At 47.7% G+C, this 27,752-nt stretch overlaps 1 protein-coding gene across 2 annotated transcripts in view; it reads left to right on the top strand.

Moving 5' to 3' along the window:
* The first annotated feature begins 1,253 nt into the window (after positions 1-1,253).
* The window catches only part of LOC146019929 (testis-expressed protein 2-like), a 75,002-nt gene continuing 48,503 nt past the window's right edge, over positions 1,254-27,752 (top strand). Inside the window, exons 1-2 of one of the 2 annotated variants that reach the window (XM_083152600.1) lie at positions 1,254-1,829; positions 12,875-14,214. In XM_083152600.1, coding sequence (XP_083008726.1) covers positions 12,892-14,214 — 1,323 coding nt within the window. In that variant the 5' untranslated portion in view covers positions 1,254-1,829; positions 12,875-12,891. Of the gene's footprint in view, positions 1,830-12,869; positions 14,215-27,752 lie in introns of both variants that reach the window. The other variant, XM_083152599.1, reaches the window with a different exon arrangement.

The following is a 27,752-nucleotide window of genomic DNA, read 5'->3' on the forward strand; positions in this document are numbered from 1 at the left end:
AAAAGACATTTGGGCCAGGTATTTTGCCAGGCAGCAGGCGGCATCTCAGCTGCTCTGTAAGCAGCGACAGTCACAGGTTACTGAGACACCCTGACCAGGGCCAATATGAGGCAGTACTGGTGCAATTACTCAGAGAAATGCCGCATAGTTCAGCTACATTGGCAAAGCCACAGGTTTACTAATCCTACTCTGACCATTGGGGGGCAGTAGCTCTCTATGGTGCAGTTACAGTATAGACTGACATGCTGCCAATACTGCTGTAGTTAGGGCAGTATTAATTGTGTAATGGTTAGCATTACTGCCTCACAGCGCTGTGGTCATGGGTTCTATCCCCAACATGTGTTATATATACAGGGCAGTGCGGACGGTGTAATAGTTAGCATTACTGCCTCACAGCGCTGAGGTCATGGGTTCTATCCCCACCATGGCCCTAACTTTGCTGAGTTTGTATATTCTCCCCGTGCTTGCGTGGGTTTCCTCCGGGTACTCCGGTTTCCTCCCACAATCCAAAAATATACCGGTAGGTCAATTTATTCCCAGCAAAATGAACTCTATAATGTCTGTGTATATATGTGGTAGGGAATATAGATTGTAAGCTCCACTGGGGCAGGGACTGATGTGAATGTTCTTAATTTCTCTGTAAACTGTTTAAATAATAATAAACGAGAGCTGTCCGTGGTTCTGATCTGAGAGCGGCCAGTGATGCTGATCTGGTAGCTGTCCCTGGTTCTGATCTGGTAGCTGTCCATGGTGCTGATCTGAGAGCGGCCAGTGATGCTGATCTGGTAGCTGTCCCTGGTTCTGATCTGGTAGCTGTCCATGGTGCTGATCTGAGAGCTGCCAGTGATGCTGATCTGGTAGCTGTCCCTGGTTCTGATCTGGTAGCTGTCCATGGTGCTGAATCTGGGAGCTGCCAGTGGTGGTGGGCTGGGAGCTGTCCCTGGTTCTGATCTGGTAGCTGTCCATGGTGCTGAATCTGGGAGCTGCCAGTGGTGGTGGGCTGGGAGCTGTCCATGGTGCTAAACTGGGAGCTGTCCGTGGTGCTGTGCAGTCAGTCCTGTACATAGCAGGCCAGGTCAGGACACCTCTCTGATGCTGAAGGCCAGTGATAAGAGACTACCCCCTTCATCATCACCAGGCTCAGCTCAGACCCCTCCCGGTCTGTCCGGGTGACAGCTCCCAACAGGCCGGGCTAATGAGCCATCGCTGTAGCGGTGGAGATTTATGTCCTGTGCAATGTAATGCAGCATTAATAAGAGGATGCAGGACAGTCTCCTACTGGGCTACTCTGAGGGGCTGCAGGCAATGTGCTCATACAAGGAGGAAGGAAACTTTGCAGGGAGGGAATACACCATGCAGCGAGACAAGCCTGGGATAGACATTTAATATACTGTACATCGTGGTTACAAAGTAATAGCACATGCAGCAAAGGCAGCAGACAGTAAGCCCCCAGGAGCAGGAGGAGATGCACAAAATATCTGCAGAGTAGTTACAGCAGCGTCGTCTTATCCTGCCTGCACCCAGCAGCTCTGAGATCCGGTGCTCTGCACAGCAGCTCTGAGATCCGGTGCTCTGCACAGCGGCTCTTAGATCCGGTGCTCTGCACAGCAGCTCTGACAGCACAAGGAGTTGGAGGCATTTTTTAAGTCAGTCCCCACGCAGCAGCAGCAGCAGCAGCACCCAGTGTTTGTCATATGAGGGCTGACTGCAGCCCCGCACACACATCCCTGCAGTGCCTGTCTGCTGGAGGAGGAGAGGGGCAGAGATGCCCTTACCTGAGCCTGTGTGACAGACCAGCTGCCTCTGACATCCAGGGACCTTCCCAGCAGGTAAGTCTCATTTATTGCCCTTGTCCTGGGGAAATACTGGCATGACCAATGCAGACAGGAGTCATCGTCAGCCCTGCAGTGGGAATATCAGTCACTCTGCTCTAACAACTGCTGCCTCTTCTTAATGAGTGTCCGATATGTGGGGTGCATGTAGCCTGCAGCCCATACTGCACCCTGGTTTGTAACCTAATCGGCACCCGCTGAGGCTGTACCTATTTAACCAGTGAGAAGCCAGTTATTGCAGTGCGGTGTGTTGCAGGGCAAGGTTAGCAGGTGGTCATATGTGCACGGCTGGCACTGCAGCTGCCCCCCCCCCCCCCCCACCCACCCATTCCAGCTGCCTTTTCATGTTGCTGGGCACCACTTACCCGCTCCTAAGACCCTCAGTTACTGGTTGTTGTTAGTAAGAGGAGAAGCTGGTAAAACACCCGGGATTGTTATTTGAGCAGTTCTGTCTTGTGTTTACATGCATGTCTTACACACTCAACTAAGTTACATTAACACTGTGTGTATTACATCCCTAGGCCACTATCTATAGCTGCAACTGCCAGGTATGTGTGTTGCTTTAGTGTGTACTTTGCGTCAGTGTGGCAGACATCCAGGTGAGAAGTACACAACCTGTGGGTCAGGGCATCAACTGGGGACCACTGATGCTGATTCCCAGGGAAGTCTACTGGAATGACCTTGACTGGGACCCCAGGACAATGGCATGCTGAAACCTGGGGTCCAGGAACAATGGGTAACTAACGCTTGGGGTCCCAGCTAATGTTGTGCGTGATGATCTGTATACTGTGTAACTGCTGAGTTTGGATGTGACAGCCCATTGTCGTCTAAGTGGGGAATATTTTCATTTGTCACTTTAAAATGGCTGCAGGTTAAGTGGGTGGACCAATCAGAAGCTTGAATGGCAGTGATCGCAGATTCCTATTGGTTCTTCTGTTGACCCCTCATCAGCTGCATCACACAGGCCAAGGTGGTATACTAACCACAGCACCCCAGGGCAGAATGGTGCACTGTATTGCCCCAGAGAGAGGGTATAATCTGCAGGTGGTAGTGTCACAAAATACACACTGGCAGCGTTTCACAAACTAATTGCACTGTCCCAAACATAGTCAACTCAAAAGTTACAATTTATTTCCCTCTAAAATGAATGTTGGTCTTTAAAACGACAGTAAATCTGGAGAATAATTGGAGGCTGCTTTAGGCTACTAACAGGACATCTGCACCTCTGTGACCCCAATGAGCGCAATTCTCTGCCACAAAGTCTAACAGATCATTCGAGGGCTTGCTACAAATCTGTCTAGCAGATGACCGCATCCCTGCCAGATGTTTCTGTATAAATGATTCAAGCTAGAACCCCCTGGCTGGCTGGATTATAAGAAGCTTTTGCGGCACCCCCGGATCCTGTCATTATAAATTAGGTCATCCATATTTCTACAGATCCACAGATCACTATAGCTCCCCACCAGACAGGCTTTATATGGGAACATCTGTGATGGAGAATATAGGGCACTAATACAGTGGCAGATCTGTCGGCTCAGTGACAGCAGGCGGGGAAGAAGGGACTGGAGTCCAGGGCGCAGAAACATTTGAACTCTTTGGAATGCGGAGTATAATACATTGGGTGGGCAAACATTATAAATCCCGACCTGTGATATTCATCCCAGTGGTCACATACAGTACCAGGGACATTTTTATAGTACGTGCTTTGTCATTTCCACAGAAATGCAAATCTACTACAATATAGCTACTAGGCCTGAAACTGAGGGGGTGATTCAGGTTCCCCTCGAAGCAGATTTGGGGCCTGATTTCACTCACAAAAGCAAATTCTCTCTCTAATGGACAAAACCATGCTGCACTGCAGGTGGGCAGATGTAACATGTGCAGAGAGAGATAGATTTGGGTGAGTTGTTTTGTTTCTGTGCAGAGTAAATACTGGCTGCTTTATTTTTACACTGCAATATAGATTTCAGTTTGAAGTACAAACCCCACCCAAATCTAACTCTCTCTGCACATGTTACATCTGCCCCACCTGCAGTGCATAATGTTTTGTCGATTAAACAGTGAATTTGCTTTTGCTTTTGCGAGTTAACCAGAATCCTTGGTTTGCTAATGGACAAAACCATGTGCACTGCAGGTGAGGCAGATGTAACATGTGCAGAGAGAGTTGGATTTGGATGGGGTGTGTTCTTCAAACTGATATCTATATTGCTCGCAGCTTACCGAGTCCCAGAGGGCCTGCTCCACTGCCTGCTGAATCGCCAGCCAAACACCCCCCTTCCCAACCATGCAAAGGGATGTGTCACGGAGACCTGTGCCCGGCACACCTCCTCCTGCCCACAACCCCATAGGAACACCAAGAGTTTTCATGGGGACGCCCATAAAATGCAAGTCACCGAGTCCATTCGCCAAGAGAGCCTGCACCTAAATTATTATGCACATGCATAGAAACAAAGGGTGAGATTTAATAGGATGAGAGATTTAGAAAGTGAGAGATTTGGTGAGAAATCTCCAGTTTTTTTAAAGTGGCAACCATTTACACTGCAACACCAGTCTGATTTTGCAGTGTAAATGATTGCCGCTTTTAAAAAAAACTGGAGATTTCTTCCCAAATCTCTCACTTTCTGAATCTCTCATCCTATTAAATCTCACCCAAAATCTCGCTCTCCCGTGCGAACACACTGAGGAGTGAAAGAACCAGAATGACCACCCCAAATGTGCTTTGCGAATGAACCAGAATCAGGCCCTAGGTTTTACATTACACAGGGCAAGGCAGTAATTGGGTTCCATTCTTTCTCCACCGTGCATGGGGAGCAAATGCATTTATATTTTTTCTGTGTAGGGTAAGTACTGACTGCTTTTGCATGTAGCCCAAAGATGTTAGCTTCATTTTTTTACATGTGGCTTTACCTGTAAGCCTGATTGAGTCCTTAAATCAATGAAGAACTGTAACGTTTTAAGATCTGCCCAAGCGCAGGGCCTGAACTGCTCGTGTGCCGATTTGGGTCTGCGGTGTCGCTTGCAATGCCCCAAAGCTGCAGCAGGAATGACATATTGCTGGCATATGTGGATGGCGACAGGGAACATTCCAGAAAACATGGGTTGGCTATGTCCTCGCATATGGGGCTTAATTCCAACCTGATCGCAAAGCTGATATTTTTTTAGCAAATGGACAAAACCTTGCTGCGCTGCAGGTGGGGTAGATGTAACATGTGCAGAGAGTTAGATTTGGGTGAGGTGTGTGCAAACTGAAATCTATATTGCAGTGTAAGAATAAAGCAGTCAGTATTTACCCCGCACAGAAACAAAATAACTCATCCAAATCTTACTCTCTCTGCACCTGTTACATCTGCCCCACCTGCAGTGCAGCATGGTTTTGTCCTGTTAAGTGTTCGCGCACTTTGAAAATCGCGATCCGACATTTGTGACTAGGTCTGAATCAGGCCTCTAGATCACAATTTCTAGCAACCTTCATTGCGGCCTGCCTATGCAACACTGCTACGAACCATTCTGAGCTGAATTGCAGCCATTATACGGACTCAGATTCTGGTCCAATTGGGGCTATTCAGCCCCGTCTCCGATGGTGGGGGTTTTATCATGCACATGCGCAAACCCCCAGAGCAAACGCATTCGGCGAGTTTTTCACTTGCCGCTGCGTTCAGAAAATGATTGACAGGCAGGGAGTGGTGTCACGGGTCCACCCAGAGTTTTTTGTGCATGCCCTTAGAAACTCTGGGCGGACCCCAGAGAGCAGCCCCTGCCTTTTGGGTGGGTGACTTCAGCGCCTGCCCCGAATTTACAGAAAACTGGGCAGCGTAAAAGTAAGTCCTGGCTTATATTTATCTGCAAACAGAGAAAAAAAGAATTAGATGTGAGCAAATTTGTACTGCGATCAGATCTGAATAAGGAAAGACTAAACACAGATCTGATCTTAATAAGGGCCTAGGCGTGTCCTAGGTCAGAAACAGCTGCCTGACACCTTCCAGGCCTCATCCCATTTTCAGCTTATAGAGCAGAGGACGAGATAAAGACAGGCGGCACTTATCAATAATGGCACTCATATTAGCTGAGGTAGAGGGAACGGGCAAATCTTTAAAAATCATTGACTTCTTTACAAAGAACCTGTTTGGCGTAAGTGCTGCATGACCTCGCTGTGACCTTGAAGCCATATATATATAAACAGATATATGGGCTGCACTAAGCACACATTGATATGGAATGTTGCATTATTAAAGGCTCCCATCATCCCAATCAGGCAGCACTTATGCAGATTTGTGCTCATACAAAATTATATGCAGGTCTGGATTTTAGGGCAGTGCAATGCTGTTCTTCTGCGGACCGAGCTGTAGGGTTGGCATCATTAAAGTTGGCTAATATAAAAGCTAGCTACTATTAACATTAACAGACGTGTAAAGGTCACACCTCTGGTGGCAGCCACCTTTAGCAGAATATGGTCGATACCAGAGAACAATAGCTCGCATTCGGCTAAATAGCAAATGTACACATTCTATCAGGCAGCTAAATTTATGGGAATATTCACTGTTTTCTCAATGAGATTTCAAGTCGAAATTGTGGCAGGGGTGTTTGTGTAACATCTAACACCTGCTGATGAGGTGCTAAATAAATTAGAATTCATTTCTGATTGGTTGCTATGGTAACATCCCTTCTTCAATAGAACACTCATCTTAGTAAATAAACCCTTTAGTTTATTTTTTGGTTTTGTTTTGTGGGTTTTCATTTTTTTTTTTTGCAGGCTGGGATTAGTTCCAGAAAAAGTCCCTGCTTTTTCCACATGCTCAGAAGCACCATTCTTGTCCTAGTCTATTAATGGGATGGATATTGCACCAACCACGGGCAATTTGTCTAAGAATGCACTTTTTATTTGAACAGCGCAATTGGTGTAGTGCATTCATGTCCAAACTGTGGCCCTCCAGCTGTTGTGAAACTACACATCCCAGCATGCCTTGCCATAGTTTTAGTATTCTCTAATAGCAAAACTGTGACAAGGCATGATGGGACTTGTAGTTTCACAACAGCATATCAGTGGGATCAGTGGGATCAGTGGGATCAGAGCATATCACACAATGCATGTAACCATGGTAATGCTGGAGATACATGGAGCATGGGCAGTGGGCATTTCTGTCCTACCAAACCCTACTGTCTCCCTTGGCCCCCTCCCTCTGGGTGCCGGACGCGTTCCCGACAGTCAGGATCCCGACAGTCATTTACCCAACATCGGGATCCCGACTGTCACCCGCTATTTTCCCTCGGGGGGGTCCATGACCCCCATAGAGGGAGAATAGAATAGGTGGCTCGCGTAGCCACCGTGCCGGCAGCGTGGTGAGCACAGCGAGCCCGCAAGGGGCTATTTTGCGCTCACCATGCTGTCTGAGTACGGGCAGTCGGGATCCCGACTGTCGGAGCCCCATACCCCACCCCTCCCTCTCAGGGCAGGCGACAGGGGGGGTCAAGGGGGACAATTGTGACGGGCCCCAGCAATCTCAAGGGCCCCAGAGCTTCCATGCTCCATCACAGCCGCTAGCCTGTCAGTGACCCTCGGGGCCAGGCCGTCTACTGTGCACCATCTGTGTGTGGCTGAGTTTGACTGACACTGTGTGCCACTGCTGTCTACTGTGTGTGCGCCCTGCCGTTTGGTGCTCAGAGCAATCTACTCTGTGTGTGCACATGGCCTGTGGCCGCAGGCGCACAGCCATACCCGCCGCTAGCACTGTAGCCTCAGTCTCTGGCTCCTGTACTGCGCACATGCGCGGGTCGTCTGTTCCGTGCCTGCTTGTAGTGCTCGGCGTTCTTTTGTGAAAGTGACAGGCCAGCAGAAGGCAGCAGCCAGGAGCCAGGCCAACAGGACTGAGAACGAGAGAAGTCTGCACCTGAAAGCAGGATCTGGAGCAGCGAAAGGTTAAATGAGGCTCATGCAGAAGAGGGTTGTGTGGATTTGGGATTAGGTGGGGGCCCCAAAAATATAATTGTACAGTGCCCCAAGATTTCTGTTGCCAGCCCTGCTCCCTCTATAGGGCCTTTGAGGCCTTATGCCTTATTGTGGTTGCTATCATGTATTGGAAGTAGAATCAATATTAATGTGCAGTCTATAAAAACATCAGTGATCTGTAAGGGTAAGAAAGCTCGGAGAGAGATACGGTGGAAGATAAAGTACTAACCAATATGCTCCTAACTAAAAATGTTCAAATATAGGGCCAGCTGCACTAAGCTTCAAAAGTCAGTCAGCCAATCAGCTCCTACCTGCCATATCACAGGCTGGGTTTGAAAAATGTCAGGCAGGAGCTGATTGGCTGGCTGTTTATCAATCTCCATTTTATCACTTTTGAAGCTTATTGCATCTGGCCCATAGTCTGTAGCATGGCAGTTAGGAGCTGATTGGCAGGTACTTTATCCATACCTCCCAACTTGTGAAAAACACAATTTGGGACCCCCCCCCCGTGCGTGCGGCATACATCCAAAATTTGGGGGCATGGTCTAGCAGCCAGGGGGCGGGATATGGTCACCAGCAGTGGCGTAGCTATAGTTTCGCAGCCCCCGCGGTGGCGGGGAGGCGCAGAGAACCTGTGGGCGCCAGGGGTCTGCGGGGCTATAGCTACCACTTACCCGCTGCTGTCCGGCCGCATCTGCCTGTCACGGTCCCGTATCTCCCGGCGCCGGCTCCTGCTGCTATAATGAAAACGGACTCTTAGAAAATGGCTGCCCCCATACTGCAGACAGTTTTCTGTCTGCAGTATGGGGGCAGCCATTTTCTAAGAGTCCGTTTTCATTATAGCAGCAGGAGCCGGCGCCGGGAGAGACGGTACCGTGACAGGCAGATGCGGCCAGGCAGGTACGTCGAGGGGAGGGAGGGGGGCGCCAAAAAATATGCGGCGGGGGGGCGACAATTAGGTAGTTACGCCACTGGTCACCAGGTCTACAAGCATTAGGTCGACACCACTAGGACAACATGCATTAAGGTCGTCATGACTGAAGGTCGACATGCAGGAAGGTCGACATAATTGAAGGTTGACATGGGTTAAGTCAACAGGTCATTAGTTTGACCTTTTGACTGTTGACCTATGCTTGTGCTTGTGTCAACCTAATGACCTATTGATCTAACCCATGTCGACCTTCATTTATGTCAACCTTAATGCATGTCGACCTAGTGGTGTCAACCTAATGCTTCTTGATCTATAATGATCCATACCCCAGGGGGCGTGGCCTTTTTGCTGATGGTGCTCCTGCAAGGCCCCACACCTATTTTCGCCACTGTGGGGGCATAACCAGTGACTCATCCCCCCAGCCCCTCTGTTCCTGGAAATACAGATGCTGTGCTCAGCAGAGCGGGGCACTGCTGGCCCCGGGCCTGGCGTGGGAATGTCCCCTAAAAAAACGGGAAGTCCCATGAAAATTGGGACAGTTGGGATGTATGCATAACCTCTATCTCTCTCTACTTATTGCTCTCCAAGTTTTGATACATCACCCATTTGGGTTCTGCTGTGGAGAGCTTACAATGGACTGGGTATAGGATCCTGCCATTTAGAATGCTGGCCATCACAAGACCGACACCAGCATCCTGACTCCTTGTGGGTAAGTATCCGGAGCCTCTCCCCTCCCCTAGCCCAGCCTTCCCACAGCCTAACCCTCCCTTCTTGCAGCCTAACCAGTGGCGTATTTATAATGAGTACAGTGTGTGTGGTCAGGCCAGTAGACAGCCTGGGCGGGCCAGGTACTTTTCAGGGGGTGTGGCCTAATTGTGGGAGGTGTGTTCATGCACTGAGAATTAAATACAGAAACAATGTAAGCACATCCCTGTCCACAACTGCAGCCCAGATGGACGAGGCTGCACACGGGACTCCTCCCCTTAATATCCCGGCTATGGATCATTAGGTCTACGACAGAAATGGCCGACAAGCATTGGGTCGACACCATTAGCTGTAGGTTGGTCCAGGTCAACAGGTCATTAGGTTGACACAAGCAAAAGGTTGACATGGGCAAGGTCAACAGTCAAACGGTCGACATGTGGTTTTTCACTGTTTTTTTAACCCGACATGGACACTGAAACGTAGCGCTGCGCTCCCCATGCTTCTGGCACGGTGCCTTGCTATGCTCGGCACACTATTTTATTCTCCCACCACGCCCTAGCGGATGGTATCGCATGAAATACCGCCTGTCGGCACATGTCCGCTCAAAAAACAGTGAAAAACCCCATGTCGACCTTTTGACTGTCAACCTAATGCTTGTGCCAACATAATGACCTGTCGACTTAGACCCATGTCTACCTAGTGGTCTTGACCCAATGTTTGTCAACCTAATGACCGTATCCCAATATGCCAGTGCATCCAATCTATTCTTTAATCCTTACTGCCAACCAATAACATCCTTCCATTGTGCATAGTGATAGAATTGTATTCCATCATATCTGCCTGAGAGGCTGGCAGTGTCACCATCATATCGGCCTGAGAGGCTGGCGGTGTCACCATCATATCTGCCTGAGAGGCTGGCGGTGTCACCATCATATCGGCCTGAGAGGCTGGCGGCAGTGGCGTAACTATAGCACCACAGCCCCCGCCACCGCGGGGGGGCGCTGTGCATATGGGGGCGCCGGGGGCTGCGGTGCTATAGTTACACCACCCCCCAATCCCCCGCAGGCTTACCTATTTCGCTGGTCCCGGCGGCTTCGTTCTTCTGCTGAGGACCACCACAAAATGGCCGCCCCCATATAGCACACAGTTCTCTGAAACTGTCTGCTGTATGGGGGCGGCCATTTTGTGGTGGTCTTCAGCAGAAGAACGGAGCCGCTGGGACCAGCGCGAAAGGTAAGGCTGCGGGGGATTGGGGGGGTTTGAAAGGGCGGCGGGGGGCGCCCCCCCCTAATGGCGGGGGAGGCGCCCAAAACGTAGCTACGCTGCTGGCTGGCGGTGTCACCATCAGTAGACAAAACAGCTGTTAACAATTATTTCATTTGTCACTTGAATCTTTGTAACAGTCTGTATAGAGTAAATGCAAGGAAAGTGTGCCAGTCAGGCTATTTCCTCGTGTCTGCCCATAATGCCTGGCATGGTGCATATATTAACCCTGTAGTTGTAGTCAACATGGAATCTTTTTCATTTTTCATTGTTTTTTTGATTGTTTGTTTGTTTGTTTAATTACAAATATACAGGGAACTGCTGAGATGACCAGGAATGAATTCTAGTACCAACCAATCAGCTTAACTCATGCTACAGGCTGTGTTAATAGGAGCTGATTGGTTGGTACTTTATCTTTCTATCAGTGACCTACTTTACTGGCTTTCCTTCCCAGGCTCCTGTTTATCCATTCAGGGCAGATGTACTTATGGGGCCTACACATGGTGTGGTTTGTGGGCATTGTCTAAGCCAGGCATGTCCAAAGTATGGCCCTCCAGCTGTTGTGAAACTACACATCCCAGCATGCCTTGTCATAGGTTTACCATTCCCTAATAGCAAAACTGTGTCAAGGCATGATGGGACTTGTAGTTTCACAACAGCTGGAGAGCCATAGTTTTGCCATGCCTGATCTAAGCGATCTCACTAGATTAGAAAATGCCCCTACATTGCGTAGCGATGCTATCGCCAGGCGGATAATATCCAGCATGCTGGATACATCTTATAAATCGCAGGGCAGGGCCAGCAAATCTCCCCGTGTGTACGCCCCTTAAGCCTGAAATGGGAGGGCAGCTGACATCCGGTGAGGTCAGCGCTGCCCACCCCTATCGGCCACATCATGGCCTCATTATCATGAGAACGCCCAGCGCCTCACGCCCCTCTCCATCCCCCCCGCCCCCCCTGCCCACAGTCCTGGGTGCGTGCACCCAGTGATCCGTGTATTTTGAGTGGGTGCAGGCACCCTGCATATACACATGTGCAGAAATGCGCTTGCGCAGTAACAAAACATCGCGGGAATGAATGGCAGTTGCAAACTGACCTGAATAAGTTCCACAACCTCTATTCGTGGAGACTGAGTTGCTGAGTGGTGAAACGGGGTGCACAGTGAGTCCTGAGCCCCGCCACCAACAAGATGGGAGGTACGGATTTGGGTGGGGTGTGTTGAAACTGAAATCTAAATTGCAGTGTACAAATCTAACATCTGTGTACTACATGGAAAAGCAGCCAGAATTTACGCTGCACAGATATTTCTTTATAAATGCATTTGCACCCCTGACTTGGCATCACAGTTTGTTCCGGACACAAAGATACAGAAGTATACACACTCAGTGCATGTCTACATCTGTGCTTACTTTTTTGCAAACATGAATGAGTCCAAAATTACCAACCGACCAGCTCCTAACTGTCATTCCCAAACACAGTCTATTGACAATTAGGAGCTGATTGACCTAAACTCCAAACTCTAACCTCTCTCTCTCTCCGCTTCATCACTCTCCGAAGCATTGTATATCTCTGCCAATCTCTCTTCTGCTGTAATACCATGCTTTTCCAGAACCCCAGTTCAAGAATTGTTTTTTCTGTATCATAAATGGCCAGAAACCACCTGGTATTCCACATCAGGCATAGACATCAATGATTTAAAAGCATCAATCATCTCCAGTGGGGGCTCCAGCAGAGGATGGGCTGCCAGTGATTTAGTTAGAAATAGCAGTTGGTGGCAGTGGTTTTGTTCCCCTATTTGAATTTTGAACTGATCCCCCCCCCCCCCTCCCTCTGGAGCCTCTGCACTGGAGATCACTGTAGGTTACCATTGATGCTTTCAAATCATTGCAGCACAGTTCAAAATTCAAATAGGGGAGCCACACCAACTGCCACCAACTGCCATTCCTGACTCACTGGCATTGGGTGTGGCTCTCTTATTTGAATTTTGAACTGTGCTGCAGCACCATCTCTGAAGCCACCAATGGTCATCTCTAATGTTGCGGGAATGCAAACCAGTAGGAGCACTAATGTGAGAAGTCACCTGTATCAACAACATGTGGAAACTGGTATCTGGTATACATAAGCTGGCATGCATATTGGCATGTTGTGACCATTTACCATGACTATTTAACATGTGTTTCATATTTCTTTCTAGAACAGAAGCAATGCTGTGAAGAATGTCTCACTCAGCCAAAATTAGTCCTGTGCCGACTGGTTCTCCTACACTCAACCACCCATCACAAGGTACAAAGCATGGGCCAATCATGCCACAGACCCCACAGGGAATAACTATCCAATTAACTAAAGTCCAAAGTGAAGATAACTGGGAAGACTTGGATGAGAGTGAACTCATCTTTACATTGGAGCAAGATGAGGATGAAGCGGCAGCAAACTATGGAACTGACAAAGCTACGGCTCCAGTATATGGACAGTGCAGTGGTCAAGATGGTACTGTGGTCAATGAGCTGGCCCTCGCTGCTTATGAGTGCGCGGGTGATGTTTTGCTGTCCAATGAGACCCAAAGATGCAGCTCCCCCCTATTGCCAATTTCACCCACATCCAGGCCTATCATCAACTTAGTGAAGTCCAACTCCACAGAAATCGATGTCAAGGACCCTTCACCTCACAAACCTCATCTGTTTGTGAACTTGGTCAAGTCCATCTCCACAGAAATTTCCAGATTAGAACCAGAAGTAACACAGTCCAAGTCAGACTCTAAACTCAATGTCCATCTTTGGCGGCAGATAACGCAACCCAAGGGCAAGAATGGGGACTCTAGGACAGCTCCATCGTCCCCTAGCATGTCGCCTTCTGAAAGCAAAGGAATGTTTTTCAATGTTCTGGAGGTAGAAGCCAAGTTAGAAGACACCAAGAGGAGGTTGTCAGAAGCTATGCAAGAACCATTGAGTATGCTCAGTAAAATAATAGGTGAGGAGACAAGCCCAAGCCCTAAATATAGGACTATTCCACCAATGTTTTCTAACCAGGAATCCCCAACAAGTCAAGTAAGAAACCATGGCCTTTTTGAATCAAAGAACACCCTTTCCAGTTATGAGAGATTAGAAGATGGAGACATTGTGGACTCTGCAGAGAGTTCTGAAGCTGTCCACATTGAAGCACCTAAGAACTACTGCAAATATAAGATTTGCTCCTATGGTGACCTGATACAAGTGGTAGAACTAACCACCAATGAGGAAGGGGAAGACCAAGGTTTGCCTCAACCCATGGGCACCTGCCAAACTCCTCCACCTAACAATGATGTGCCATGCAGTGCCCTTGTTTGTGTTGCGATCCTGGCCTATAACTTCTTCATCTGGCCCCTCCCTGCCTACATTTCGGGACTCTTCATGGGTATCGCTAGTGGATTTGCCTTGGGATTTTTTATGGTTTTATTGTTGGTCCCCAAACCTTCCTGTTCTGCAAGACACAAGCGTTTCATGCAGGAAAGTTCAAAAGCCCTTTTAGCAACACAGAAGCTCCAGGAACTTGGTGTTCTACAGGTAGGATATCCTTGTGCAAGTATTTCAAGGGATGGATTGCAAAGTGTTCAATGTATATTTTGTATGGCCCTTATAAAAATAACTAAACGGTTGGATGCGATTGGCTATTGACTAACCTTGGCTTTAGGCTAAGTACGTGCTACAGTACTTTCTCCTGAGACCTATTTCTAATATGTGGTCAGATCACATCAGTTGGGTTTTACCTCAGATAACCTTAAGTATTCTATATCTCTAGTAACCTGTATGTGCAGGGTTATATACTAACAGACTTGAGTTTGCTAATAACCCATAGCAAAGCAAAAATATTTTAGTGTGCTTGGTGTGACACTGTGTTACCGTAATTCGCCTTTCTAACACTAATAGTTTTGAAGAGTAAATTAAGTGAGGTTGAGCGGGAGACCAGAGGAGAACATCTCAATATATCAGCGGAAGTGTCATGAGGAAGGGATGTCCAGGAAGATAAGTACTTAGCATTGTCAGCGTCCTGGCCAAAAGATCATTGGGCAGTGAGGAGAGATGCAAGGTGAAGAGGTGGAGAAATGTATTTGGAGCAGAAAAAGTTATAGAGGGGCTAGCATTTATTGGGAGTGTGCGCAGGGTAGGTGAGAGGAGATACTGTAGTGGATACGCACTATATAATATGCCTGATATGTCACTGTGATCCACGCGATTAGGTGACAAATTGGGGGTGATTCAGGTTCAATCGCAAAGCATGTAACACGTGCAGAGAGAGTTAGATTTGGGTTGGTTATTTTGTTTCTGTGCAGGGTAAATACTGGCTGCTTTATTCTTACACTGCATGTGGGCTGCCCCCAGAGACTCTTTCAGCACTGCTGGCTCCTTCTCAGTAACAGGAGCTGAGTGCTGCAGGATAAGGTCACACTGCAGTACCCTTTTCCTGTCTATGTGGAACAGTCAGTTTTTTGCCAACACCATCCTGATGATGTAACTTGAGGATTCTTTAGCTTTATCCATAATTAAGCACTGTAGAGAGATGATTGGCCAGAGATGACTCTGTGCAGCATTATAACATATCTCGCAATGACATCACAAGAAGGCAAAGTGCATATTACATGTCTCACGATGACGTCACAGGAAGGCAAAGTGCATATTACATGTCTCGCAATGACATCACAGGCAAGCAAAGTGCAGATTGCTTGTCTTGCAATGACATCACAGGCAGGCAAAGTGCAGATTGCCAGTGTCGCAATGACATCACAGGCAGGCAAAGTGCAGTTTACAGGTCTCGCAATGACATCACAGACAGGCAGATTGCTTGTCTTGCAATGACATCACAGGCAGGCAAAATGCAGATTACACGTCTAGCAATGACATCACAGGCAGGCAAAGTGCAGATTACAAGTCTCGCAATGACATCACAGACAAAGTTCAGATTGCTTGTCTCGCAATGACATCACAGGCAGGCAAAGTGCAGATTGTCAGTGTCGCAATGACATCACAGGCAGGCAAAGTACAGTTTACAGGTCTCGCAATGACATCACAGGCAGGCAAAGTGCAGATTGCCAGTGTCGCAATGACATCACAGGCAGGCAAAGTACAGTTTACAGGTCTCGCAATGACATCATAGGCAGGCATAGTGCAGATTACAAACCTCTCAATGACATCACAGGCAGGTAAAGTGCAGATTACAAATCTCGCAATGACATCACAGGCGGGCAAAGTGCAGATTACAAGTCTGGCAATGACATCAAAGGCAAGCAAAATTCAGATTACAAGTCTCACAATGACATCACAGGCAGGCAAAGGGCAGATTGCTTGTCTTGCAATGACATCACAGGCAGGCAAAGTGCAGATTACAAATTTTGCAATGACATCACAGGCAGGCAAAGTGCAGATTGCAAGTGTAGCAATGACATCACAGGCAGGCAAAATGCAGTTTATAGGTCTCGCAATGACATCACAGGCAGGCAAAGTGCAGATTACAAACCTCTCAATGACATCACAGGCAGGCAAAGTGCAGATTGCAAGTCTCGCAATGACATCACAGGCAGGTAAAGTGCAGATTAGAAGTGACTCAATGATATCACAGGCAGGTAAACTTCAGGGGTGAGATTTATTAGGATTAGAATTTTAGTAAGGTTCCGAAATCGCAAATTATTGCATTTTTCAAAATCGCATTATTTTAGAAGAATTTGACTATTCAATGAGATGCAAATTTGTTGCAAAAAAAATGTGATATGGTGCGACTTTTAGTCATGAAACTGCGCATTTGAGGGCATATGTGATTTTGGAGACATAGTAATGTGTGTTTTATAAAAAAAAAAAAAAATAATGGTGTGGGGTCCCCCCTCCTGAGCATAACCATCCCAGGGCTCACTGACCTGAGCCTGGTTCCAGAAATATGGGGGACAAAATACGTAGGTGTCCCCCATATTTCTGAAACCAGCCCGGACTCTTGGACTAGTCCTGGTTCCAAAAATATGGGGGACAAAAAACTGGGGTCCCCCATATTTTGGAACAAGCACTGGGCTCCAACAGGCTGTCATGCCACAGCCGGGGGACACTTTTTATATAAGGTCCTCCGGCCGTACCATGCGCACCGTGGCTGGTCAGCCCTGGATGGGGTACCTGGGGGAGTGGGAACTCCCAATAAAGGGGTCGCCCCCAGGCTTCACCCGTCCAGAACTGAAGCCCAGGGCTGTCCCCGTCGATCCTAAACCGGTGGACGCCGTGCTGATACATGTAAAAATTGTAAAAAAAAAAACATTGCTTTTTTCAGGTGAAGTCCCAGCAGTCCTCCCTGCATGCTGGGATTTGGCGAACCACAAGTTTCAGCATGCAGAGCATTAACGGGTTCCCTTGGACTTGTAAAAAGAGTGTTTAAAAAAACCGCTGCTACCTCCGTCGCTTATAACAGCTAGTACAGCGCTATGTGGGTCGCCAAGTCCCAGCATGCGGGGGAGGCATGCTGGGACTTGTAATTCACCTGTAAAAAACAAGGTTTTAAAAAAAAATGTTTACACGTATCAGCCCGGTGTCCACCAGCCAGAGACACCGGGGACAGCCCCGTGCTTCAGATCTGGATGGGTGAAGCCTGGTGGAGGGAATCCCTTTATTTGGGGGTCCCCACAGCTACCTTGTCCAGGGCTGACCAGCCACTGTGTGCATGGTACGGCCGTGGGACTTTACGTAAAAAATATATACCCCCGGCTGTGGCACGACACCGCGGGATGTTGGAGCACGGTACTGGTTCCAAAATATGGGCGACGCCCAGTTTTTTTGTCCCCCATATTTTTGGAACCAGGACCGGTCCAAGAGTCCGGGCTGGTTTCAGAAATACGGGGGACCCTAAACTTTTTGTTACACATTTTTTAAGACAGTACCATGCAGATATCTCAATGATCTCTGCATGGTTCTGTCAAATTTGCCTATCGGAACCTGGTCTATTTTTTTTTTTTTTGCGATTTTTAGTAACATTTTCCTGTAATCTCATTAAATTTGTGAGTTGCATACTTTATAATGGGGAAACATCTGGATGCGAATTGAAGTATGACTAAAAATTGCCAGGTTAGAATGTGCAGATTCGCTGCAAAAACTGTGATTTTTAGCGCAATTCGCATCTCATTCAGCAAATTCGGCAGTTTTTTTACTACGAATCGCAAAAAAAATAAACTAAATTGCATCCCATTAAATCACACCCCTGAATTCTGCCTTTGTTTATTTTTTGCTCTCGTACAATGCTCACTGCAGAACTGTCTGTAGTATCTCCTGCAAGATGAGAAATGCTCCAGCATCAAGTAATTGTGTGGATGACTGCACCCACTATCAGTCACTTCATGCGCTTTACTGAGAAATGTCATCTAGCCGTGCGCACAGACTGTGTATAAGGGGCGGCTGGCACAGCTGGGTAGGCGCAGGCGGCTATTGTTATATTTCTGATGGCTGATAACAGGGTACACATGCTAGAATACATACAATGGTTCCGCAGCACAATACTGACGAGTCCTATAAACAAGAGCTGCTGTGAGAGACAGAGTGGGGGAGAATTGTTATACATTTATATGGTGCCATTCTATGTAGTCTCTGTATTACTAGTCTCATGGATGCTTTATATACAGTGGGGTGAATTTACTAAGGTGGAAGAACTATTTAAGATAGGATAGTAAGACTCCCCCCCCCCCCCCCATCCAGATCCCGACACCCTAGGCAGCTGTCTGACGGTAGAGACAGCTCTGCAGTAATGCAGTTTTCTCCTCATTACACAAGAGTGATTGTCACTTACTAGGCTGCCTAGTGTTGGGCCAGGGCCGGACTGGCCATCTGGCACTTCTGGCAAATGCCAGAAGGGCTGATGGCCTTGTGGGACGATTTTGTGCGGCCATACGTTATGACATCATGACGCGACTGCCATGCATTTGAGCCACCCAGTGCTGTCCCGCAACTCCTCTTGAGCGTCAGTCCGCCTACCACCTCCCCTATCTGAAGGCGGCTTTCTGTGCCCGGCACCACACTCACCGCCGGCCCACCCTCTGGATGCCAACCGCCCATGTGCTGCGGCCCTTCCAGCTGCCAGATGCTGACCGCTCATCTGCTACGGAGGCGCAAAGTCTCTGTGTGCTGCCTTGCTCCATTGCTGTTTATTCAAGCTGCTATGGCTCTCGTCTGTCTCTCTATTCAGGAGGGAATGAGGTAGGAAAGGGGGTTTGGATGATATGCTGGTGCCTGCGTGATGAACCCCCCCCCCCCACTCTAGAATGTACCCCTTATTGGCACAGTGGGGAGGGGGGAGGGGCACTTTAAGGCGATGTATCCATTGTGCAAGGATTGTCTATGCTTAGAATGGAATGTGTGCTGCAGTTAACCCTAACTAGGCCAGAGGCAGCGCTCTGCAGTGGAGGGTCTTGCAGAGAGAAAACAGCACACATATTTGATGACGGGTTGATGGCCTCCTTTTTGTGATGCCACGCCTCCTTTCCATGAGACCACGCCCCCTTTTTGCAGCGCAAGTGTCCCACCCTGCCAGGGCCGATTTCTGGTCCCAGTCCGGCCCTGTGTTGGGCCCTTATATTCCAGTACTTCGTGGAGCCATGACATAGCTACTGTATAACATAAGCCCAGTCTTGCTCTGACTTGGCATCAGGTCCGGAACCAGGGCCAGGCTCGGGAATGTTTTGAATCTGGCAGCTTGGTAAATCCTTGTAGATTTGCTTTCAGTAAACGGAGGGAGAGCGGCAGATGCAGGAGATATCTGCAAAGGTCTCCCCATGTTGCATCCTTCAGAGCCATAAGCTGGGTACACATTAGACAACTTGTATTCAAAGTTGTCAATAATTTCCTTGAATTCCTGACCAAACAATATGGTAGTATTCAGGCAGGGGGTGGTGTGAAGACAGGAGGCGGTGTACTTTGTACTGGCAGGAGGTGGTATGCAGGCAGGAGGTGGTGTGCAGGCAGGAGGTGGTATGGCAGGAGGTGGTTTGCAGGCAGGAGGTGGTTTGCAGGCAGGAGGTGGTGTACAGGCAGGAGGTGGTGTACAGGCAGGAGGTGGTGTGCAGGCAGTAGGTGGTATGCAGGCAGTAGGTGTATGGAAGTCGAGTTACACACCCGCCATTTTAGGATAGTATGGCCGCCATTTTGGTTCGCAGAGTTGCGCAAATAAAGTTTCCATACCCGAGTATGCGTGGCAAAGTGGACCAGAAGAGTAGCCATACTATCACACATAAATTCATAAACACATACTGACCCTAAGTAAAATATAGTTAAAGGTTTAGAACGCCACACATAGCTTAGTTAGCCCTGCATACATCTATCTGTATCGTGTTTAGTACCGTTCTGTTCAGTTCATTATGCGAAGTATTCCGGTCATTGCGAATATTTCGCAATACACACTGCCCGATAGTTATGGACATAATCCATAATCCAGGGACAGTTTCTGTTGAAAGAATGTAACAAAGAAATCCAGATGAAACCAGTTCTAATCACTGCTGACGCCGAAACCACCGAACAAAGGACTCTTAAAGTTCACTCCCCTGGACCTAGCCAAACCAGGTGTATCAGCTTACCCCCCAATCACAGCTGACCTGACATTCGACCCCTGACCAATGAGAACGGCCTTTGACCTCCCCTTTCTGACCCTATAAGATAGGCGACCCAGAGCAGCCAAAGTCTCTTCGGCACATCTACTTTTCCCTGACCTGACCACCGGACTATAGTTCATCCCTGAACGATAGTGAGCTCTGACCGGACTACACTTCGCATATTTGATGAGAACGGTAACGGTTGCATTAACGGTAGTTATCCTTATTGTATTGATTGGCTGATTGTGTCTTGTATCTGTTTTCTCTCCCCTTAGTAGAGTCTGTTTAGTATTCATTGTTAGTATATTGTATTACTTGTTATACCTGTTTATTCTTATTTCTGTAACCCCCTTTTGTCCATTAGGGACTCAAATACAATCTTTTTACGGAGCTCTTATCTCCATATTTCTATACAGTGGTCGTTGTCTGTTTATTCGCATAATAGCGATAAGGTATATTGCGGACACAGTCCGATAAGGTATATTCGCAGATTAGAGACAAAGTACTGCGAAGGAATCTCTGATTAAGGTATTGGTTCTTGGTATACATAATACAATAAAAGGTACACTACGCTGCGCTACGCTTTGTTCGCACGTAGCTAGGTATAAAGGGTACGTTGGTTGCGGACTTATTACGTAACCAACGCTTTTCACTTATCGTCACTCTGGTTATATTTTAATCACCATTAACAATTGGGGTGCTCGCCCGGTCGTTTCACAGTCCAGAACTCAGTACCAGGCGTGCGACTCGACCTATACCAGCAAAAGGGTGGAAGTATTTATTTGTTTCCATTGCTGGATAGGCCGAGTCCGCGGCGGTGCGGGGTTCGGGAAGTGCTAGCGCTGAACCCGGAGTACAATGAGTGAAAGCCACGTGTTTTTAAAACATATATTAAGTGTTTAGTAAACTGTACTTCTGCCTGCCACAAGTAGTTTAACGGGGTATAGTGTCTTGAGTTGCTTGTTCATTACAGTATATGTACCACGTGCGATAAGGTTCGCACACGTGGAATCTGTGTTTATTATAGTACATAGAGGATCCCCTCCGTGCAAAACTATAATTGTTTATTGTTAGTTACCGCAAAAACAGGGACTCCGCCACGTGGCGACAAGTCCTGGGCCTTTTGCAGTAACGTAAAGCGTCTATTGTGTATTACGCAAGGTGCGCGCGAACGTGCCCATATCGGGAAATTTTCGCATCTTTGTACGTGATTTACGGATTAAGTGCGGGATTTATTTCGCATCTTGATACGTAACTTTCGGACGGAGTTAAGGGATTTATTCCACATTTAAGCGCAATTACTGCGTATAGCGAAACCCGAGTGCAACCTTGCAAATACACTATAGAACACGTGGGTGGCCGATTCACCGGCGGCCTGTGAACAGCGCACGTACCCACGTGGCTGTTCATTGGTACTGCACATGCAGCACACATAGGAACTCAAAGGTGAACAGTATTAAACCATCAGCTTTATTTAAACAGTATAGTAATATACTGCGAATGAGGCGGTGATTAATAAAAGAGAAAATAAGTTTTTTTTTCTTTTTGTTCATTTTCTCATAAGCAAGCAACTCAAGCATTATTTTAATAGATTCCTATAGCGTATTATAAGGGATTTATACCTGCATAAGTATCTAGTGAAAAGCTACCGGCCTGGGAAAACTTTCTGTACAGAAATATTTCAAATATATGCATAAGACCAAGGTGTAACCAGCGCCCAGTGTGAAAAATAACTGAGGCGAACGGGTGTGTGACGACACGACTCAAGCGCAGTGTAGTCCAGTGTAGGACAGTCCAGGTAGGACAAGGTTAGGGTTCACGTGACGACGTGCCCATAGGAACTGCCCCTTCAGTGGAATTGATTCCGCTAGGAGGGTACAAGAAGATATATCGGAACGCACTTGTTTCCGATTAGCTACTTTAGAAATCCGATTTTTGGGGGTATAGGAAAACAAGTTTGTTATACCCTGGAAAAATTGTGCCGCGCCAAGCAAGTTGGCTAGAAGTTCGCTGCTAGTTGAAAGACTTGGTGATTGAGTACGTTACCTCGCATTGTGGGCTCTTCGCTTGATTGCGTTGAAGTGTCGCTGTGTGGAGAAGTGAGTGGTTGGGGAGCTCTCAGATAAGTAATAACCCACCGATTATCTATTAAGCTGTGAACGTTTATTCCTGTAACTATGGGTAATAACGGGTCACGCTGTGATAACGTGCAGGATAGGGAGGAAGCAAGCCGGCCAAGAGGATCGGCTGCTTTTATTATGTGCAGGAAGCACGGTGAACTCGCAGTTGTTTACCAAAGTAAATGGAGAAAAATGACACAAGGCAGCAAGTTAGAATTTCCCAGTGTTGGTAGCTTCGATCCGGAAATCTTATCGGCAGTAAAAGATGAAATATGCCTACTCTCCAGTCGTAAGGAGAGAGTGAAGCATATAGATATTCTTAAATTGTGGCAGAAGGAAGGACAGGAACAATGGGGAAGCAGAGGTCTGGCAATACCTGACACAATCAGCCAAAATATAAATGCAACTGCTGCCATAATAGAATCAGCTCCCCCACCCCCATATGTGCCGAAGGGGATAATGACTCATAAGAAAAGTATAAGTAATAATGTATCCGTTGCTAACCTGTACCCTGTCTTATCCCCTTACAAGGAAACCCGAGAGGAAAACGAGCAGCTGTTGGCACTGGCCGTCTCTCATGCAATTAATATGATTGAGGGAAAAGCTCAACCCGCTGTTGAGGCCCCAGCACAGGAGGAGGAGACGGCTGATGCCAACAGCATAGTATTGGACTCAGGTAATGATGCACCACACAGCACAGACACAAATGACTCCCAAGCAGGTCCCAGTAATGCGAATGTGGTACAAACATACCCTGTACGCACACTGGAGGTTCCCTATGGTAAGGCAGACAGAGAGGGTGTGATACCTACCAGAAAGATGACCATGCTAAACCCATGGACACGGTTAGAGCTGCGGTCCATCATTACAGATTTCCCTGACCCAAGGAAAGATCTGGCATTGTGCCGGAAATTTGTAAGGGATCTAGGAAACTCTGATGAGCCCACCAACAAGGATTGGAGAATCATGTTGAGGGCCTGTCTCCCCACTCACATTGACATCCCGAAATTCATTCAGGATAGTGGATTGAAAGTGGACAAGGAGATAAATGATGAGATCAACCAGGAGAATATACGCCTGATTAACTTACAGTTGGGAGTGTATTTTCCTGCAGCAGTGGAATATAGCAAGATATTCACTATCAAACAACAAGATGGTGAAGTAGCTAGCGAATATTTCAACTGGGGTTTGATGGCGGTATCAAAGTACACTGGTGTCTCCGAGCCTAAGGACGATCCCCACCTGAGGGAGCTGATTGTCTCTGTGCTGGTGGAAGGGCTTAACGAAAACCTGAGAGCCAGAGTCCAAACTTCTTTTCCAAATTGGCGTGGAATGACAGTGGATGCCCTACGGGAATCTGCTGTAGGCCACGACCGTAACATCAAGAAACGCAGAGAACTGCAAACTGACAAACTGATGATGGTTAGCATCCAAGCCCTCACTAATGCCCCAAACAAAGCTGCATACCAACGAAACACCAGGGACACAGGTAGAAAGCCAGTTATCTGTTACAACTGCAATCAGGAGGGACACATTGCAGCTCATTGTAGGTTAGGAAACCACAGGAATTATCAGACACATAAGCGAGAATGGGAATCTCACAAAGGTGAGACACGGAGATACCCAGCCCCTAGACAATGGGAGGAGACAGACAGGTCACGCAACATGCCTCCTCCCCATCTGATGGCTGACACTGTGCTAAGGGCAACCCAGGTCAGACCATAGGAAACAGGTCATACCTGTATCCTACAGCCAGTTAGACTAACACAACACCTTGGAGAGGAACCTCAGGTGAAGGTTGATATAGCTGGAGTAAGGCAAACCTTTTTGGTTGATACAGGGGCGGCCAGATCTGTTCTCAACACTCCTCTTCACTTGGGTTTCACTAACCAATCAGTAGCGGCAATTGGGGTAACAGGAAAAATACAACATTACCCACTGACGAAACCAGCGGAGGTTACAATCGGGCCTCTGCATACCAAACACTCTTTTCTGTTGGCTGCAGCGGCCCCGACTAACCTCCTGGGTAGAGATTTACTATGTAAAATGGGATGTGTCATCTATTGCACTCCCGATGGGGTATTCCTAGATACTCCTAAAAATCTTACACAAGAAGTGCAAGATATGCTGGACAGTCCTCAGAGGCTAATGTTGTATTCCACTGTTGTAGAATCAAATCCATCTAGGGTAGCTGAAATTACAGCACAAATACCGAGTTCCCTTTGGACTAAAGATGGACAGGACGCTGGGCTAATGGCAAATGTAGCACCAGTAGAAATCCGCTTAAAAGAAGGCAGGATAGCCCCAAAAATACCGCAATACCCTTTAAAACCTGAAGTTGAGCTAGGAATATTTCCAGTGATCCAACGATTGCTCCAACAGGAAATCCTAGTTAGAACTTCCAGCACGGCCAATAGTCCCATCTTTCCTGTGAAAAAGAGCGGGGGGAGGGGCTACAGACTAGTGCAGGATTTAAGAGGGGTAAACAAGGTAGTTGAGAGCCAATTCCCCGTAGTGCCAAACCCAGCTGTCATCCTAATGCAAATCCCACCTCATTGTACTCATTTCACAGTCATTGATTTGTGTTCAGCATTCTTCTCCGTCCCTTTGCATCCTGACAGCCAGTATCTGTTCGCCTTTACTTACAGAGGAGTACAGTATACCTGGACACGACTCCCCCAAGGATTCATAGACAGCCCCAGCATCTTCTCCCAGGCCTTGCATGATTGTTTACAATCCTTTCAACCCATGAGTGGTTCGATACTGATACAATATGTTGATGACTTATTGTTGTGTTCTGAGTCACTGGAGTCATCAGTGGATGACACTAGACAGCTGCTGATGCATCTCTCAGAGACAGGACATAAAGTATCTAAGGATAAGCTGCAATTATGCCAGACCAGAGTTAAGTATCTGGGCCACTGCCTTACCCAAGGGCTGAGACACCTCACCGACGACAGAATCCAAGCGATTCAGAATATGGTACTGCCACAGACCCAGCATCAGATCCGTACGTTCCTAGGCATGTGTGGATACTGTCGCAATTGGATCCCAGGTTTCTCTATTCTGGCATTACCACTACAAGAGATGGTTTCCTCAACTAAGCCAGATCGGGTCTCTCATACTGAGGAATCTGAGCTGGCTTTCGAGGAACTAAAGGTGAGCCTAACAAAGGCCCCAGCACTGGGAATGCCAGATTATGGAAAACCCTTTGAACTGTACGGAACTGAATCAGGTGGGTGTGCGGCAGGAGTGCTTGTACAAAAACATGGTGATGCCAACCGACCAATAGCGTACTACAGTGGCCAGCTGGACACAGTAGCACGCTCACTCCCAACTTGCTTACGAAGTGTGGCTGCAATAGCACAACTAGTAAGTAAGAGTGAGGACGTAGTGTTGGGACACGATTTAACTGTTCATGCTCCCCATGCTGTCTCTGCCCTCCTAAATTCTGCCCAAACACGTCATGTGTCCTCAGCACGGTTCACTAAGTGGGAACTGGCGCTGATGGCCCCAGTAAATATTACCATCAAAAGATGCAACACACTAAACCCAGCCACATTCCTTCCTCATGTGCCTTCCAAGGCACAAAGGGTGGAGGGTGATGGGAATGTTGCTGAATATGGTAAAGCAGAGTTTAGTGAGAGTGAGGACAAACATGATTGCATGTCCTACCTGAATCAGACCTTCACAGCACGTCCTGACATAAGCGACAGCCCATTAAGTGAGGTAGACATAACCTTATTCACAGATGGTAGCTGTCATAGACAGACGGACACGGGAGAGCTGTGCACAGGCTACGCAGTAGTAGATGGAGAAGGTATTGTGGAAGCTGAACCCTTGGGACCACCTCACTCAGCACAAGTAGCGGAACTGGTGGCACTGACCAGAGCATGTGAACTGGCCCAAGGAAAATCAGTCAACATATATACCGACTCCAGATATGCTTTCGGAGTAGTCCATGATTTTGGAGCCCTATGGCGCCTCCGAAATTTCATGACGGCGGCTGGCACACCAGTGGCGCATGCGACATATATTAGGAGACTTCTGGGAGCTATTCAGCTCCCAGACAGAGTGGCTGTTATCAAGTGCAAAGCTCACACATCAGAGAAGGACCCGGTGTCACTTGGTAACAGCCGCGCTGATGAGGCAGCGAAAAGGGCCGCATGCCCTGTAAATATTTTCACCCATCCTACCAACCTTTGTACACTGAACATAGTATCCACATCCAAACTGATAGACATGCAGAATTTGTGTTCCCCACAGGAAAGAGCAGTATGGAAGTCGAAGGGATGTGGCCAAGAGTCTACCGGACTTTGGAGAGATGGACACGGGAAACCAGTGGCCCCCAGAGCATACCTTCCTAGTCTAGCCGAGGCGGCCCATGGGCTGACACATCTTGGGAAGGAAGGTATGTGCAAGCTGGTAAAGGCCTACTGGTGTGCACCAGGGTTCGCTTCTCAAGCAGGTAGAGTGGCAATGTCATGCCTCACCTGTTTGAGGAAGAACGTTGGAAAAGCCATCCCAACAGAGCCATCCCACATCCCTCCTACAGAAGGCCCTTTCCAGGTAATACAAATCGACTTCATACAGTTACCACCCTGTAGGAATTTGAAATATGTATTAGTTTGTGTTGACATGTTTTCTAGCTGGGTGGAGGCTTTCCCCGCTGCCTCCAACACTGCTACCTTTACAGCAAAGAAAATATGTCAGGAGTTTGTCTGTAGGTATGGTATCCCAAAGGTCATTGAGAGTGACAGAGGCACTCATTTCACAGGAGAGGTCTTCCAAATCATGTGTAAACTCCTGGGGATTAATAGTAAACTTCATACTCCATATCGTCCCCAGGCGAGCGCCAAAGTTGAGAGAATGAATGGTACTATTAAGAACAAATTGGGTAAAGTGATGGCTGAAACAGGGTTGTTATGGCCAGAGGCACTGCCTATTGTGTTGTATAGCATTAGGACCACTCCCAGGACTCCGCTCAACTTGTCCCCCTTCGAGATATTGTTTGGTCGGCAGCCACACATCATGATAGACCCACAGGATGATCTCAAATGTAACAATGAGCTAACTGTACAGTATCTCCTAAAGCTAAACAAACAGCTAAGGGAGCAACAAAAGCAGCTGAAATTACTGAACCCTGATATGCCTACAGAGAATTGTCATAATCTTAAACCAGGAGACTTTGTTATGATCCGAAATTTTTTACGCTCAGGTTGTTTGATAGACCGTTGGGAAGGACCGTACCAAGTTTTGTTGACCAGCACTACATCAATTAAAGTCGCAGAGAGAGAGACTTGGATACATTCGTCCCACTGCAAGAAAGCCAGTAACCCAGAGTCCCAGTGTGCAGAGAGCGAGAGAGAAGAAGTGTCGC

This window comes from Crinia signifera, chromosome 7 (assembly GCF_055691185.1).
Source record: "Crinia signifera chromosome 7, ASM5569118v1, whole genome shotgun sequence".
Classification (NCBI taxonomy): domain Eukaryota; kingdom Metazoa; phylum Chordata; class Amphibia; order Anura; family Myobatrachidae; genus Crinia; species Crinia signifera.